General features: G+C 42.8%; 1 protein-coding gene across 1 annotated transcript in view; it reads left to right on the forward strand.

Moving 5' to 3' along the window:
• The window catches only part of LOC108894174 (probable E3 ubiquitin-protein ligase HERC1), a 55,917-nt gene extending 39,949 nt beyond the window's left edge, over window positions 1-15,968 (forward strand). The window contains 26 exon segments of the mRNA XM_018692700.2: window positions 555-755; window positions 897-1,027; window positions 1,169-1,392; window positions 1,863-1,983; window positions 2,276-2,422; window positions 2,668-2,769; window positions 2,879-3,052; window positions 3,731-4,030; window positions 4,152-4,217; window positions 4,331-4,456; window positions 4,935-5,073; window positions 5,473-5,654; window positions 5,814-5,969; window positions 6,245-6,367; window positions 6,503-6,605; window positions 6,871-7,040; window positions 7,836-7,974; window positions 9,081-9,250; window positions 9,538-9,707; window positions 9,868-10,033; window positions 10,118-10,194; window positions 10,800-11,052; window positions 13,400-13,424; window positions 13,427-13,551; window positions 13,976-14,281; window positions 15,233-15,968. Of these exon segments, the coding sequence (XP_018548216.1) occupies window positions 555-755; window positions 897-1,027; window positions 1,169-1,392; window positions 1,863-1,983; window positions 2,276-2,422; window positions 2,668-2,769; window positions 2,879-3,052; window positions 3,731-4,030; window positions 4,152-4,217; window positions 4,331-4,456; window positions 4,935-5,073; window positions 5,473-5,654; window positions 5,814-5,969; window positions 6,245-6,367; window positions 6,503-6,605; window positions 6,871-7,040; window positions 7,836-7,974; window positions 9,081-9,250; window positions 9,538-9,707; window positions 9,868-10,033; window positions 10,118-10,194; window positions 10,800-11,052; window positions 13,400-13,424; window positions 13,427-13,551; window positions 13,976-14,281; window positions 15,233-15,418 (4,082 nt within the window). The 3' untranslated portion in view covers window positions 15,419-15,968.
• Window positions 15,969-16,086: the final 118 nt, after the last annotated feature.

The raw sequence follows: 16,086 nt of genomic DNA on the forward strand, positions 1-16,086 counted from the left end.
GTTTTCTAAAATTGGCTCCTTCTACCTCAGGTCATGAACTTCTCATACAGTGTGTAAATGATGAGCAGCATTTGAGTTGTTTTGAAAAAATGTTTTAGAATATATTATATGGCTCAGCTTGTATTACTGGTGTGTGAGGTCCACAGAATATGAATGAGAGGGCATTAAGATTTTATAGCTCTCATTAAAAATAAATATTCCTGTGGACTGGATGAGGTCCAATCATCGTTTCCTGCCTCCCACCACACACCCTGCAGCATGTGCCATCTGTCCTTGGCCACTTTCTCTCGCCTCAAGGATGAAAGTCTATAATCATGTTCGTATTAGCTTTCATGAGCATGTTTTTTTTTGTGCCACTGAAATGTGACAGTGTCTTTATTACACAAGTAAATGTATCCACTGTATGCACTTTTTCTGTGGGCATTGTTGTGTAATTAGTTCAAGCCAAAATCCAAGATTTTGCCTCTCATAAACTGCTCACAATGGATACAGTGAAAACATATATTCAGAACATACAGTGTAATAAACTGAGAGCTCCTTTCTGCTCCTCTAAGGTGGTAAGGGCCTTTTGGACGTACAGCCTCACTGGGTGTCAGCCCTGGCCTGGCCTGAAGAGGAAGCGGAGTCCTTATGGTGCGGGGAACCCAAGGACATGCTGCTGGTGGGACGGATGGACGGATCCCTGGGCCTCATTGAGGTGCTGGACACTGCCACTATGCACCGCACCGAGTTGGAGCACTGCTACAGGAAAGATGGTATGTTTCTTTCGAGGGATTATTCTCTGTGTTGATGTGTGTTTTTGTGAATGGCAGAACTCCTGCCAGGTTGACAGTGGTTTACAAGTCTTAGATAGTTATTCCACATGAGTACTTAACTGAAGTTTTATCCTCTCTCAGTGGCAGTGATGCACATTGCCTGGTACAGTGAAGACAAGCCTTTTGCTGTAGGCTATGCAGATGGCAAGCTGCTGATTGGATCCAAAGAGCCCTTAGAGAAGGGAGCCATCGTGGTTATCGATGCACACAAGGTAAACTAGAGCTACAAAAAGAATCACTTGTGATCTGTATCTCTCAGTGTTTACTGTCCTTTATAAAGAAGATGGATTATACGTAGATTTATAGCCAAAATTCCTTTCCTTTCATCCTGTAATCTGTTGTTGTTTTCCCAGGAGTCGATCACCAGTATGAAGTGGAGTCCTACTGGTCAGATCTTGCTCACCTGTGCCAAAGAGGAGACGGTGAAGCTGTGGGCGAGCCATGACTCTCACTCTGACTCAGGCTCTGGTTCTGGCTGGTGCTGCCTGCAGAGTCTTAGACACCCTTCCATGGTCAACGGTGTGGCCTGGTGCAGCATGCCTGGTCGTGGACCTAAGCCCCTCAGCATGTTAGCCATGTAAGTTGTTCTGTAATTTGAGGCCATTTCTTTTTTTAATCTGATGCTTTATGGGGCACTCCTCACCACATGTTTTCTCAAATTTAAGTCATGTGGAGTTCATCCATATTTTTGGTACAGTTGAGGGTAATTGGCATGTGTTCATGGTAATAACTGTTTTATCATCTTTTCCACACACCAAATAGCTCCTGCTAAAGGCTTTTAGCTATTGTTACGTTAAGAACACAAGGCTCCTCCTCAGTCTGTAAGTCTGTACAAATATAATCCTTTAACAGGAGCTGTTTGGTGTGTGGATGTATTTTCCAGTTATTGCTAGATATTTTTTGATCTAGCACCCATCCTACTTGATATTGGGATGTGTGTGTCTTTTTGACATTTTTATGAAACATTCTCTCTTGTTTGTAATTGAATAACCATAGAGGATTTTTCTTGTGGTTTGGTCGACTTTCATGTGTCGCTGTGTTTTTCAGATGCTGTCAGAATGGCCTGGTCTCTGTCTGGACTGTTCCCCAGGACATCTCCAACTTCCCAGAATCTTGTTCATCTGACTCAGAGGGGTGGTGGGAGAATGAAGCAAAGCCTAAATTCATGGTACTTTTTATTCATTTCATAAATAATAGTGAATGAAACTGAACTGACAAAGTAAGATATATTTAGCTTGTTATGCCTCCGCGCTGATAATACCCATGGCTAGAGGCATTTTGTTATCAGGTTGTCCGTCCACCTGTCTGCTGCACAAATTTATCTGCTTATTCTTTCTATATCTGTGTGGCATCATAGGAGGCATGCCAGAAGTACATTTTTTTTATTGAATCACAAAATGTATTTTGATAAAGATGGTGCTTTCTTCCACTGACACACTGTCACCGTGGTTGTTTTGCAGTCTGTCCGGTGGTCAGAAGATGGAGCAACGTGTGTGTTCCAGCTGAAGGGCCACATCACCCCAGTCAGAACACTGGCCTTCAGCCCTGATGGTCTGGCCCTGGCATCTGGAGGAGTGGGAGGCCTCATGAACATCTGGTCCCTGCGGGTACGAAATACACACAAACAGAAGGAGCTGAAAACACCCACACAGGATACATGTAAATACCGCAGGTGCAAGTTACATAGATGCACAGATGTACTGTGTGAAACACATGATGTGAAATATGAAGAGGTGAAAAGAACAAATGATTCATCACATACTCATCCTACCAGCAATTATACATCACACCACAGTTTACAGTGACACTGAATACCTTTGCACTGGAGTCATTATGTGTCCACGTTCAACAGGATGGGTCAGTGCTCCAGACGGTCGTAGCTGGTTCAGGGGCGATCCAGAACATTGTCTGGATCCCAGATGTGGGTGTCGCTGTCTGTTCCAACAGGTCAAAGGTAAAACTTCTCCCCTGATTCATATTTTTCCATGATTCACTTAAATAATTTTATTTATTCTCTGGTCTGATTCATTTATGTGTGTGTGTTCGTATGGCTTTGTTTCCAGGATGTGCTGGTTGTCAACTGCTCCAAAGAATTCATGGCATCCAACCATGTGCTGGCCACTTGCCGCACGGCTCTGAAGAAACAGGGTGTAGTCGGCCTCAACATGGCACCCTGCATGAGAGCCTTCTTGGAGAGATTGCCTGTCATGCTGCAGGAGCAGTACGCCTACGAGAAGGTACGAGAACGTTTTAATATGCTTTCCACAGTAATGTGCAGACGGGTAACAAAGTAAAGGAAAAACCAACATAAAGTGTCTCAGTAAGGTGTAGGACCACCACGAGCCGCCAGAACAGCTTCAGTTCTCCCTGACATTGACTCTCCAAGTCTCTGAACTCTATTGGAGGGAAGGAGCACCATTTGTCTAAAAGATATTCTCTGTTATTGCCACTGCTGCGCTATTGTAAAGTCGCAAAATACGCAGTTGAGCTGAGAAGGAGAGAGTGAAAGAAGAGAAAATGAGAGAAAATGGTAGAATGAACTAGCCAACTTTAAATTAGGTTTGTATTTATATTTTGTATTTTCTACCAGGACAAAGTTTAATCAGCTGTGTCTGTCTCTACTGGCTCTCTGTGTGCCTGTCAGTCTCCTGTCATTCCCCCTCAGTGTGTCAGTATTTGAAAAATCCCCACAGGCAGCAGTATGGCTGATGTAAAGTTACTGCAAAGAAGACAAGAGAATGTAGTGCGTTCAGCCCTAAAAGATGGTTTAACAAACTGGTTCATTACTTCACATAATCAAATACAACTCCAAGAATTCACCACAGATCATTAGTATTCATCAGTGTTAGAACGTCTAAGAGTGATTTTTCTTTCAAATTCCATGTTGATAGTTGTCTTTTCTTCTCAACCTCTAGCCCCACGTTGTGTGTGGGGAACAACTCGTCCACAGTCCCTACATGCAGTGCCTTGCCTCCCTGGCAGTGGGTCTCCACCTGGACCAGCTCCTGTGTCGCCCCCCTGTGCCGCCTCACCTCCGACACTGCCCACCAGAGTCTGGCACCGCCATCTGGAGCACCAGCGAGTGGGCGTGGTTGGACTGCTTCTCTACAACTGTCAAGGCGGCGGAGGCCCTTGCTCGAGGTGCCACCTTCCCTGAGTCCTTCTCTGTTCCTGATCTGGAGCCTGTGCCCAAAGATGAAATGGCTCTGCTCATGGTGAGGGAGGCTGCTGGTGTTTGTGCAGCTGCACCTGCAACTGTTGGAACTGTAATTTACAATGTTGTAAACACCTACTGCATGTAGTACGTAATAACACCTCTGCACCCTGTTTTTCCAGGACAACAGTAAATGGGCGTCTGGTTTGGATGAACAGATCATGTCCTGGGCCACATCAAGACCAGAGGTAATTAGATTGATATCTAGGTTACCTGTAATAAATAGCTTATCTGTGGAAGTGATAGCTGCTACTGTTACTCATTTATTTGCCGTGTGTGTTCATGTGTTGGGTGTTTACAGGACTGGCACCTTGGAGGGAAGTGCGATGTGTATCTGTGGGGTGCAGGGCGACATGGCCAGTTAGCAGAGGCTGGCAGAAACATCCTGGTGCCGACCACTGCTCCATCTTTCTCTCAGGCACAACAGGTATGCAGACTGTCGTCTTTTTGTTCATTGGATTCACAAAAGAAACAGCATGATGAACAGGATTCCCACAGAGACAAACCTTTTTATTAAAGAGTGGGATCCTTTTACCAAGCAGAACATGGGAGTTTCTGGAATACCACTGCCTCGATGTTGCTGTTGTTGTCGATGTTTCTGGTTAAATAAAAAGATGCTAAGACAAAAGATGTTGTTGAGTTGCATCATGCAAAATAAAGGATTCTGTGTTTTTGCAGCTTGAACCAAGCTAGAGTCAATGTAAGGATATCTATGACTCTGCTACTCTGATTTTGACCTTGTTTTTTAATTTGCCACTTGTAAATACCCCAATTTTGAATTATTGAGATAGAATTTTCTCTAGTTACACCGACACTACAGCGGGCTGTTTACCAACTAAAATCCAGTTGTATTCCTCTTTATTTGCTCACTTATTTATTTGCCACCATCTCTCCTCCTCCTGCAGGTGGTGTGTGGTCAGAACTGCACCTTTGTGATCCAGCCTAACGGGACAGTGTTGGCCTGTGGAGAGGGCAGTTACGGCCGACTGGGACAAGGCAACTCCGACGACCTGCACGTGCTTACTGTGATCTCAGCTCTTCAAGGTGACACATTTGGTCTTACAGTACATAGTATTAGATGATGTGTATCACTGAAATGGATGAAAAAACTTGAATTAATTTGTTATTTTTTAATTGGGTAGATCCCCATAATTTATTTCTTCAATATGTCAGAAAATAGTCTTGGTCTAGGTCACGTGGATTTATTATTTATATTCCCAAGAATTGTAGTTGTTCTTATATACAGCTGGAGAGTACTGATAAAAATGGGATAAGCTGATGTGCTACATCTGGTTTTCTGTCTCTTCTTTGACCAGTGTGACAACTAAACAAATAAAATTGTATTCTATGTGGTACTAAATGAGTCTTCTATTTAATTTGGTGAGCTCTTGAGAAACTCTAACTATCCTGACGGTCGTGTCTTATTGTCCCTCTGCTCCACAGGTTTTGTGGTGACTCAGCTGGTGACTTCGTGCGGCAGTGACGGTCACTCTATGGCTCTGACGGAGAGCGGCGAGGTGTTCAGCTGGGGAGACGGGGACTACGGTAAGCTGGGCCACGGGAACAGTGACCGCCAGCGCCGACCCAGACAGATTGAAGCTCTACAAGGAGAGGAGGTGGTGCAGGTCAGTCTGTCTCTAATACAGAGTATTTCAGAAATGATTTTATTCCGTCATTCTGATAAAAGTGAAGATCACCGTTCAAAGGGACCTAGATGTAAAATAGATTTTGATACATGTTTGCTTAGGTGTTATCATACTGTATGTTTACTTTTTCTTTACCAGATGTCCTGTGGATTCAAACATTCAGCAGTGGTAACAGCTGATGGGAAGCTTTTCACCTTTGGTAATGGTGATTATGGCAGACTGGGGCTGGGAAACACCTCAAACAAGAAGCTGCCAGAGAAAGTCACCGCTCTGGAGGGTTACCAAGTCGGACAGGTGGGCCAGAAAAATACATTAAAAAAGAATAATACATTAATTTAACAATTGAAATTAATTAATATAATTAAGTACTTCTTGGCCAGACCTGTGTTGGCTGTGAAAATAGACACTGAAGATACGTGAATATATAGAAAAAAGACAGGACTGTACAAAGACACACTCATCTTTCTTGTTCATGTTTTTAACAACTTGAATATTTTAAAGGTTTAGAAAACAGAGATGTTTAATAACCACATAGAGCTGATGTATGCTGACATCTGCTCCATCCTCAGGTGGCTTGTGGTCTGAACCACACTTTGGTCGTCTCTGCTGATGGAATGATGGTTTGGGCTTTTGGTGATGGAGACTACGGAAAACTGGGACTTGGAAATTCTACAGCCAAGTCCTCCCCTCAGGTACACACTGTGATACCTGCTGCTTCACCTGCACAGTAAAACCTCAAGTCAATGATGTTCATCCATGAAACTTATTCTACAGGATCTGGTTTTTCAGTGAATGTAACGTAGGTTTATTCTGAAATAATTCTCTAGAAAGTGGATGTGCTCTGTGGGATCGGCATCAAAAAAGTGGCGTGTGGAACACAGTTCTCTGTGGCTTTAACCAAAGATGGCAAAGTTTTCACCTTTGGCCAAGGTACGCTCTGTTTATTTTATTTATACAGTAAATGGATTGTTTTTTTGTTTTTTTTTGAAGTTTTGAACAGAAACAAGATATTTGATAACATCGTTTTATGATGTGTCATAGACAAAATGATCAATAATGAGAGTAATTGTCAGTTGTAGCCCTGATAATGATAAATAATGTATTCTGTGACATTTAAGTTTTTCATTTTCATATGAACAAATTCTATGAAACTGGAGGTTGTCATTCAAACATTTTTTTTCTTTCTCTGTTACAGACCGGCTAATTGGCTTGCCAGAGGGCCGAGCCAGGAACCACAACCGGCCTCAGCAGGTGCCAGCTCTGTCAGGGATCCACATCCAGGATATTGCAGTTGGAGCCGAGCACAGCCTGGTGCTCTCCTCCACAGGAGACGTTTACACCTGGGGCAGCAACTCGGAGGGACAGGTAACCTGCTGACACACTCAGTGAATCCCTGCTGAGAGGCTGACGCTCTTTGTTCAGTAATGCTGCAGAACAGGGGGCAGCAAAAGCCAAGTGTCAATAATAATAATAACATCAGAGTGAGGAAACACTATTTGTATCCTTCCTCTGAAATGTAGGAGCTTTTATTAGTTGAGTTGAGGAATGATGTATTCATAGGAACAAAAGGAACTGAATCACAATCTGAAAGCAAACCATGATATTCTAGTTTTAAAATCTTACATCTTACATTTAAAATCTTACATTACACACTGAAACACTCAGTGAATTAATTATTCTCAAAAATGTAATTACATATTTACATTTTTCATTATCAATTAATTGTAAATATGTAGGCAAAAAATATATCTTCTCTTCTTAAATATCTTAATTCTTCATAGTTTGGACAAAACAAGGAATCTTTTGGAAGCTGAGACAGACTAAGATTTTCACTATATTCTGACATATTTAGTCATCAATAACTAAGATAATTGTTCCAGTCCTTACTAAAGCTATAAAAGATAAAAAGTTAACTGATTACTTAATATCTGATGAAAGAGAATAAGATTGTGTTTGGCTGATTCAGGACACAATGAAAATGTTATTAGTTAATTGTCCCCAGTGGAAATTGTTCTGTACAATAATTTACACATATTGTCACATGACCATGACCATCGGGTAACACAGCATGGGGACAAAGGATATAAATACGTATATAAACATAAATAATAAATATATAAATGGTTAATTCTTGGTTACTTTGTGTGACCTGTATCTTAGCTGGGTCTGGGTCACACCAACCATGTAAGAGAGCCCACACTGGTGACGTCGCTGCAGGGCAAGAACATCCACCAGATCTCTGCTGGACGCTGCCACAGCGCAGCATGGACAGCTCCCTCTGTGCCGCCTCGAGCACCAGGTGAGTCACACACACACAAAAGACTCACCTGGCCCAACATGCTGCCTAATGTCTCCTGTAGTACCGCTGCTGTCTAATGGGCGGACACTCTATCCTGGAGGTCAAATTTCCTGCAGCGTGTAGTAGATACCAAAGCAGGGCACAGCACATTGTCGTCAGATGAGGCTTTGTCGTTTGTCGGGTGAACAACTACACTGAGGAATTTCATGTGTTGTGTTTGGAAAGCTGCCTGAGGCTCTCCACAGATAGAGTCTGCACCAAATGTAGTAATAACACAGAGAATGTGTGAAAATACCTTCCATAAAATATAACAATACATGGATGTGGTTCTTGATGGTCATTATAGAACTCCAACTGAGAACTGAGACAGGTTGATGGTTTCAGTTATTTTTCAAGTATTCTGGACATTTCTGCTTCTTTAGTGTGAAGATTTGCTGCTTTTGATTATAGTAAATGAGATACAGACAAGGGTCCTTTATGAGATTCCAGTGGTTCATTTAGGAATGATTTGTTGGGAAGGTTTTAGGTCCTTTAAGTTGTTCTAGGGGTTGTTGAGAAAGTTAAAGGTTTCCCGATGAAGGTTCTAGAGGCACTTCAGGAGGTTAGGGAGGTCTTTTAAGAGGTTGTAGGGGTTAGTGATGAGGTTCAAAAGGTCTTTTATGATGTTTAGGGGACTGTTAGGAGGTTGAAGTGGCCATTAAGGAGGTTCTAAAGGAGTTTCTAGGGATCTTTTGGAAGTATTATTATCAGAGTTCCTTGTAGTTCCTCAGTAAGTTTCCAATGGGCCTTTGGGGGATTTTGAGATCCTATGAGAGAAATAATTGTTCATTAAATTTCATAATAATTTTTTTATTCTGTATATCCTACAGTTTTTATACATGATTTTGTTTATATACTACACCTATCCAAAATATTCTGCTTTTATTTACACTATATTTAAAAATCTTTGTTAGGTGTAAAATCATGTGAGTTTTATCAGTTCTGTCTCTCACTCCTTCTTTCTTCTTTCTTGCCTCTTGTGATGTCTCTCCTCTCTGTCTTCCTCTCTCAACCCCCCCTCACCCCCTCTCTCGTGGTCTTTATGTCTTGCTTTATTTCCTCCTCAGGCTCATCAGTTCCTCTCCAGCTGGGTCTGCCTGTGGCAGTGCCTCCTCAGTACAGCGGGTTGAAGGAGGTGAGCATCGAGGCAGTGAGGGCTCGCCTACGCCTCCTCTACCACTTCTCTGACCTTATGTACTCCTCGTGGAGGCTGCTCAACCTCAGTCCCAACAACCAGGTAGGCAAAAATCCAGGACACAAATTGCAGATAAAACCAGTACCACCAAAAATGTAGATGAAGATGAGCTGTTGCAAAGCTGGAATTTTCAGGGACAAAAACTACCTTTTTAAGATTAAATGAGTGGTTATATTTCAAAATATGGGAGGCAGTAAAAGCTACACCACAGGTCTGATTATCGAGGGAGGATACATCTCTCACTCCTAATTGGCCTAATTGGCACTTACAGGGACAGTGTGTTGTACTGTTGTTGTGTAATGATGGTAAATATAACTTTTACTTTGCAGAGCTGTACCTCCCACTACAACGCTGGTACCTGGGGGATTGTCCAGGGTCAGTTGAGGCCCCTATTGGCTCCCAGAGTGTACACTCTGCCCATGGTGCGCTCCATAGGCAAGACCATGGTGCAGGGAAAGAATTATGGCCCCCAGATCACCGTCAAACGAATCTCCACTCGGTCAGTGCTCCACGTGACTTTGTCTTTCTATTTATGTTTGTATCCTCTCTCTCACTTTCACAGTACAGCAGCAAACAGGTCTTCATCTGTCCAGGTCCAGGAGTTTCTGACATGTCATCTCACTGTGTTAAAATTTAAGAATGATCTTTTTCTTCCGCAGGGGACGAAAGTGTAAACCGATCTTTGTGCAGATCGCTCGTCAGGTCGTGAAGCTGAACGCCTCGGACCTTCGACTGCCTTCGAGGGCTTGGAAGGTCAAACTGGTGGGGGAGGGGGCCGATGACGCAGGTGGCGTCTTTGATGACACCATCACAGAGATGTGTCAGGTACGGACAGATCCGTTTGTCAGAATGAACCAGATGTTTACTGGACGTCTTATGATACAGTAATATTTGTTTATGTGCTCATAGGAGTTGGAGACAGGGGTGGTAGACCTGCTCATCCCTTCCCCCAACGCCACAGCAGAAGTTGGCTACAACAGAGACAGGTGAGGACAAGTATTAAAAAACATGAAGACCAGAGTTTAGGTTGTTTCTCTAATAGAGGCGGAAGCAGAGACATTTGTTTTCACTGTTGAAATAAACATTAGTTTAATATTTTTCCACCAATGAAGTGCAAGTGGTAAACATTTCAGATGTTAAAATAATGTGATATTGAAATAAAACCATGATACTTTTATTCTTTCATTATGTGGAGATGCAGTACAGTATTTCCACAGAAAAACAGGATAACAGGAATCACAATCTGACAGATATCATCCATAAAAACAATACTGAATCAATATGAAATTCCTTTTTAAAGATGATATTGATCAGTACTGAGTGTGGCAACTCCAATACTGTTGAAAGAAACTCAGATGCGCTTCTTTTTTTCTTATTTATTTGACTTTTTTTGTTTGATTTAATTTCAAACGCATTTAATTTTCGTAAATCCTGGTTTGAAGCACCTACAACATTTACAACATTCTTGCATTTTCATCTTTCACAGCTTTCATTTATATCCTGAAAATGAAAATGCTGCTTTAAGCATGTTTTTACACTACATCATTCAACTCTACAAAATGTTCATTTCTGTGGCCTTTCGTCCACCTAGGTTCCTCCTCAACCCGTCCGCCTGCCTGGATGAGCACATGCTCCAGTTTAAGTTTCTGGGAATCCTGATGGGCGTTGCCATCCGCACCAAGAAGCCCCTGGATCTGCACCTGGCTCCTCTGGTGTGGAAACAGCTGTGCTGCATTCCCCTGCTGCTGGAGGATCTGGAGGAAGTGGACCTCCTCTATGTGCAGACGCTCAAAAGCATTCTTCACATTGAAGACAGCGGCATCACTGAGGATAATTTCCATGAGGTAGGAAACACATTTTAGATTTTGGTGGTGATGTACATAATTTATTCAAACTGGGTAAATTTGAAATTTATTTTTGAGAATTTTCTTTTTCTTTTTTGTGTGATGTAGAAATAATCCACATCACACTATTTGTAAATTCATACTGTGATATCAGTATATACCATGATTAGTGGTGTCACACTCCTGAAACTGGGACCTGCAGGTGCAGCCAGTTGAAGTCTCATCACGTTCCTCATGTAACCTTATTTTTTATTTCACAATTAACAGTACAACACAGATAAATCACAAAATAATTATTCTGTTCAATGTGAGGGCAAGCGGCATATTTTGTATACATTTTATTGTTTTCCAACTTTGTAATGTGATCACAACTGTGCTAAAAGTTATGGCCAATTTATGCTTCTGTGTTGAATCAATGCTGTAGGTTCAGCAGAGCCTCATACTCTACGCTGTATCGTATGCCGTAGCCTGATGTGCAGCTCCCTAGAAATGTAACTACATGCCACGCGTTGGTCTGCTCGTACATGTCTCTCAGAGGACAGACAAACACAGAGAAGTCACCGTCCCTCTGCCTCAATCAGTTCAGTGGTCGAAGACACCGTCTCCTCTTCCGTCTTCTCTCTTTTCTGCATTGCAGTAATTTCAGTAAAAGTAACTGTAGCACAGAAACCCCACAGCCACCCAGTGTTTAGGTGGTGTCATTACAGAACAACACAGAGAGAGCAGCACGCAAGTATGAATGCTCACAACACGGCGTAGGCTCTGCATCAATCCTACACAGAAGTATAAACCAAGCTTTAGGAGCTAGTTCAAGTCCGCAGTGCTGAAACATTTTGGTGGATTTGGTGAATTGTTACAGCCCTAATAAACCTCAGCTATACTTTACTGTCATCCTGCCCTGAGAAGATTTAGTTACAGAATAACAAGGCAGATATGTTGGTTTAAAGTATCTGTGGAGTGCCTATAAACAAGTGTGTTGTTAAAGAAATTTACAGAAAACTCTGAAACCATCACAGCTGCGCACTGTGACGGGATTTACAACGGTGAATGTAAATTTTTCTTTGGCTTCATCAGATTGGAAACCTTTTTTTAACATGCGTAATTCCACCTGCAGAAGGCTTAGCAGCAAAACACCAGTCACACAAAAGCTGCATTACACTGCATTTAGGCTTACACACAGGCTCCAACAACACAACAAAGAATCCTCAAAGTCAGTATCTTAGTAAGTGCGACGACTGATAAGTGTTTTGACAGGACAGGGCAGCAGGTTTATGTTACATTTACCTCAGTCATGTGAACATTTGATTCATCAGAATCACAAGCACACTGCTTCAAACTTAAAACAGCCATGAGCCTGTTTTTATTCCCATAGCCAGACTTAGTTGTCACTAGCCAAAACAAACATCTAATGATGTCACACACCACAGCCACCACACCAACAGTGAGCACTGTGATTTATGGGAGGTTAAACCTGTTTACAGCGACACAGTTGAACATTAATGAACCAAACTGGCTGACTGTGACAGTAATGTGGCTGTAACCAGTTTGAAGCATTGTGAAGGCTTGATCTAAGCCCTGCTGGAGGGGCTGTGGGTAAGCTTTTTAAACACAAGCACTCAGAGCTCATCGGAGGCCCCTCTGCCTCTCTGGTACACTCTGTTCCCCTCCTAGGGCTGATAAAACTCTCAGCATGTTTGTGATTCCGGCCATCACTGATACAGCCACTCTGACACAGACCACACGCCCCCCACCCCCCTACTCTGAACCCCACCCAAAAGCCACAGATAGGCTGGCTGGACCAGCAGAAAGCTACAATATCCCGGAGCCCCTCTTCTGTCCAAACAACCTCACACAACCCCTGCACTGTAAAGCCCCGGCCTGCAGGAATGCCAGGGCCGCTGTTGATGCAGCATATCCTGCCCGACGGAGACTTGGCCCCGCTCCCAGCCTTGTAGGGGAGACAGAGGGGTGGGGGGCTTTGGAGCCACAACACTGCCACGACTGGCTCCATCAGCCAGGCTGAGGGAGGAGAGGAAGAGGCTGCATCTGCTGCTTTGGCATGAAAGGAGGGAGTGTGGGAGAGAGAAAGAACCTCCTTGTTCGCCTTTTCTGCTTCTGCATTGGCATTGATTTGAATTCTGCCAGACGAGCTGTCAAATGTCTAACCATGATTTTATAATCTGTCGTTGCTCGCCAGGTCACTGAATAAATGTATATACACAACAGATTGCTTGCATCACCTTTTATATAAATGAAAATTGAGACAATTATTATAAATTATCCCACAATGCACAGTTACATTCGCTGGACATCGGAATATCTGATGATCTTTGTGGTTGTTTTTCAGATGATTCCCCTTGATTCCTTTGTCGGCAGAGTGCAGATGGTAAAATGGTGCCCATCATCCCGGGAGGAAACAGCATCCCTCTCACTTTCTCCAACAGGAAGGAGTATGTGGAAAGAGCTATTGAGTACAGGCTGCATGAAATTGATCGACAGGTAAGACTTTAATTTGATGTGAATCCTGCACAGACCCTGGAGTGTTAGAGTATAACTACAGGTCTGAGTGTTTTATGGTTACTTTTTGAAAGATCTGCATCTTAAGTGTTTGGACAATTGTCAATTTTTTAATAGATTTTTATGGATGGACTGATTAGATTTTGGTGGTCAAACGTCACTTTGACCACAAAAATCTAAACGTTGTCCATAACTCAAAGAGTTCACACACTAATTAATTGAAACTGGGCTGTTTGGCAGAGACCTACAGCCTCAAGGTTGTGATTCTAGTTTCCTTCAGGCTCTGAGCTTCTGCATATTTCATTTGAAAGAAAATCATGGACACGACTTGAAAGTGACAAAGAAATGCATCTGGCTTCAACTGTCACTACAAACATAAAACCTCACCTGTCTGTCCCCCTCTCAGGTGGCGGCGGTTCGCGAAGGCATGTCGTGGATCGTGCCGGTGCCCCTGCTGTCCCTGCTGACGGCCAAGCAGCTGGAGCAGATGGTGTGCGGCATGCCCGAGATCTGCTGCGACGTGCTGAAGAAGGTGGTGCGGTACAGAGAGGTGGATGAGCAGCACTCCCTGGTGCAGTGGTTCTGGCAGACCCTGGAGGAGTTCTCCAACGAGGAGCGAGTCCTCTTCATGCGCTTCGTCTCCGGACGCTCGAGGCTGCCCGCCAACACGGCCGACATCTCTCAGAGGTTTCAGATCATGAAGGTGGACAGGGTGAGTGAATCATGGTCTTTGTGCAGAATCATGTTGGAGATGAAGCTTCATCACAATTTAGGAATTCTGTTCAAACATTTGAAGGTTATTCCAGTTTATTTACCAAACATTCGCAGCTCTTTTTAGGTGATAAACTATCAAATGGTGTTTGTCTCTATAGAAGGCCCAGGCTGGGGGTTTTGTGCAGATACAAAGGAAGAAAAGCAGCACCATTTATGTTTGTAGTCTTAGTAAACAATTCGCCAAGTTGAAAACTTGTGGTGCTAAGTCTTTTTACTCTAGTGCTGTACTTAACATAAACATGGAAGTGATAATCAATCCTCTTTTCTAATTCTAGGAAAGAAAGTGAGTGGAAGCATTTTGCAAAATGTTATACCGTAATTTCCGGACTATAAGCCGCTACATTTTTCACACGCTTTGAACCTTGCGGCTTAAACAATGATGCAGCTAACTTATAGATTTTTATGGGCTAACGAGCTTCATGCCGCAAAAACATTTAGACACCTGCGGCTTATAGACAAGTGCGGCCTGTATATTATATTTTTCTTTTTAAATTTAGTGTGTGCGGCTTATATTCAGGTGCGCTCAATAGTCCGGGAATTACGGTTCTCATACTTATTTTTTTGTTATGTGTGTCACTGAAAAGTCTTGTTCAACTTGCTTCCCTAAGTCTTTTTAACTGACCTACAGTTCAGAATTACTCTTGATTCCAGCAGTTTAGCCCCTGACTGTCACTCAGTTAGAGGGAGATCGTACCTGCTCACTAAAGTTACACAGAGCAAGAACAGGTGTTCAGGGAGCAGTGAGGCTCCATTCTCCCTGTTACGAGTCAGTGAACAATCACAGTGATTCTGAAGCTGAGATTTGAAGGTAGAGTAGTTGCATAATGTTGCTTTAATGTGACGTACTCAGTGTTGAAAGTGTTGTTTTCTCTGTGTGTGTCGTCCACAGCCGTACGACAGCCTCCCCACCTCTCAGACCTGTTTTTTCCAGCTGCGTCTGCCTCCGTACTCGAGCCAGGCTGTCATGGCCGAGAGACTGCGCTACGCCATCAACAACTGCCGGTCTATTGACATGGACAACTACATGCTCTCCCGTAACGTGGACAACGCTGAGGGCTCGGACACGGACTACTGATGCAGTTAGTTCCACACATGCACACATGAATAAAATTATAGAGTCCCAGGAATGACCGGGCACGGACTGTCTTATTCAAACACCTCACACACACACAAACACAGATGTATCGTCATCACTGCATCAGTTGTAAGAAACTCCGGAGCAAAATGGGCCACTTTTTACATTTTATGTACTTTAAGCAGCACAGATTTTCATTTCTCCTTGTGGTTTATTAGCAGTTTTTAATGACACAAAAATCCACACAAGAAGTGCATTTAGTATTAGTTTTTTTTTTTCTCTCTCTCTCTTTTCTTTTCTCCCCCTCCCCCCACTACTCCACATCCCATTTTCTGGGTTTCTGCATGGAGGTAATGTTTGTTTGGAAATGTGTATAGAATATTCAGGCGAGTGGTGGAGGAAGAAAAAAGATCATTGTACATTGTGTAAAATGCTTCATTAGGAAAATGTTTTGCATAATATCCATATTTATTGTTTTCATTGCCTATGCCGAGTTTCCCAAAGCATTCAGAAAAAACAACAACAACAACAATAAATGCTGCATAACTGATTTGTTGTTCCGCTGCTGTGGTTTGGTGTTTAAATTAAAGTGAGACAAACAAACATTTCCTTTCAGAAAGCAGATATCACATTTATTTCAGAAGTACAAAATAGCACAAAGGCCATAT

The sequence above is a fragment of the Lates calcarifer genome, linkage group LG2, assembly GCF_001640805.2.
Source record: "Lates calcarifer isolate ASB-BC8 linkage group LG2, TLL_Latcal_v3, whole genome shotgun sequence".
Classification (NCBI taxonomy): Eukaryota; Metazoa; Chordata; class Actinopteri; family Centropomidae; genus Lates; species Lates calcarifer.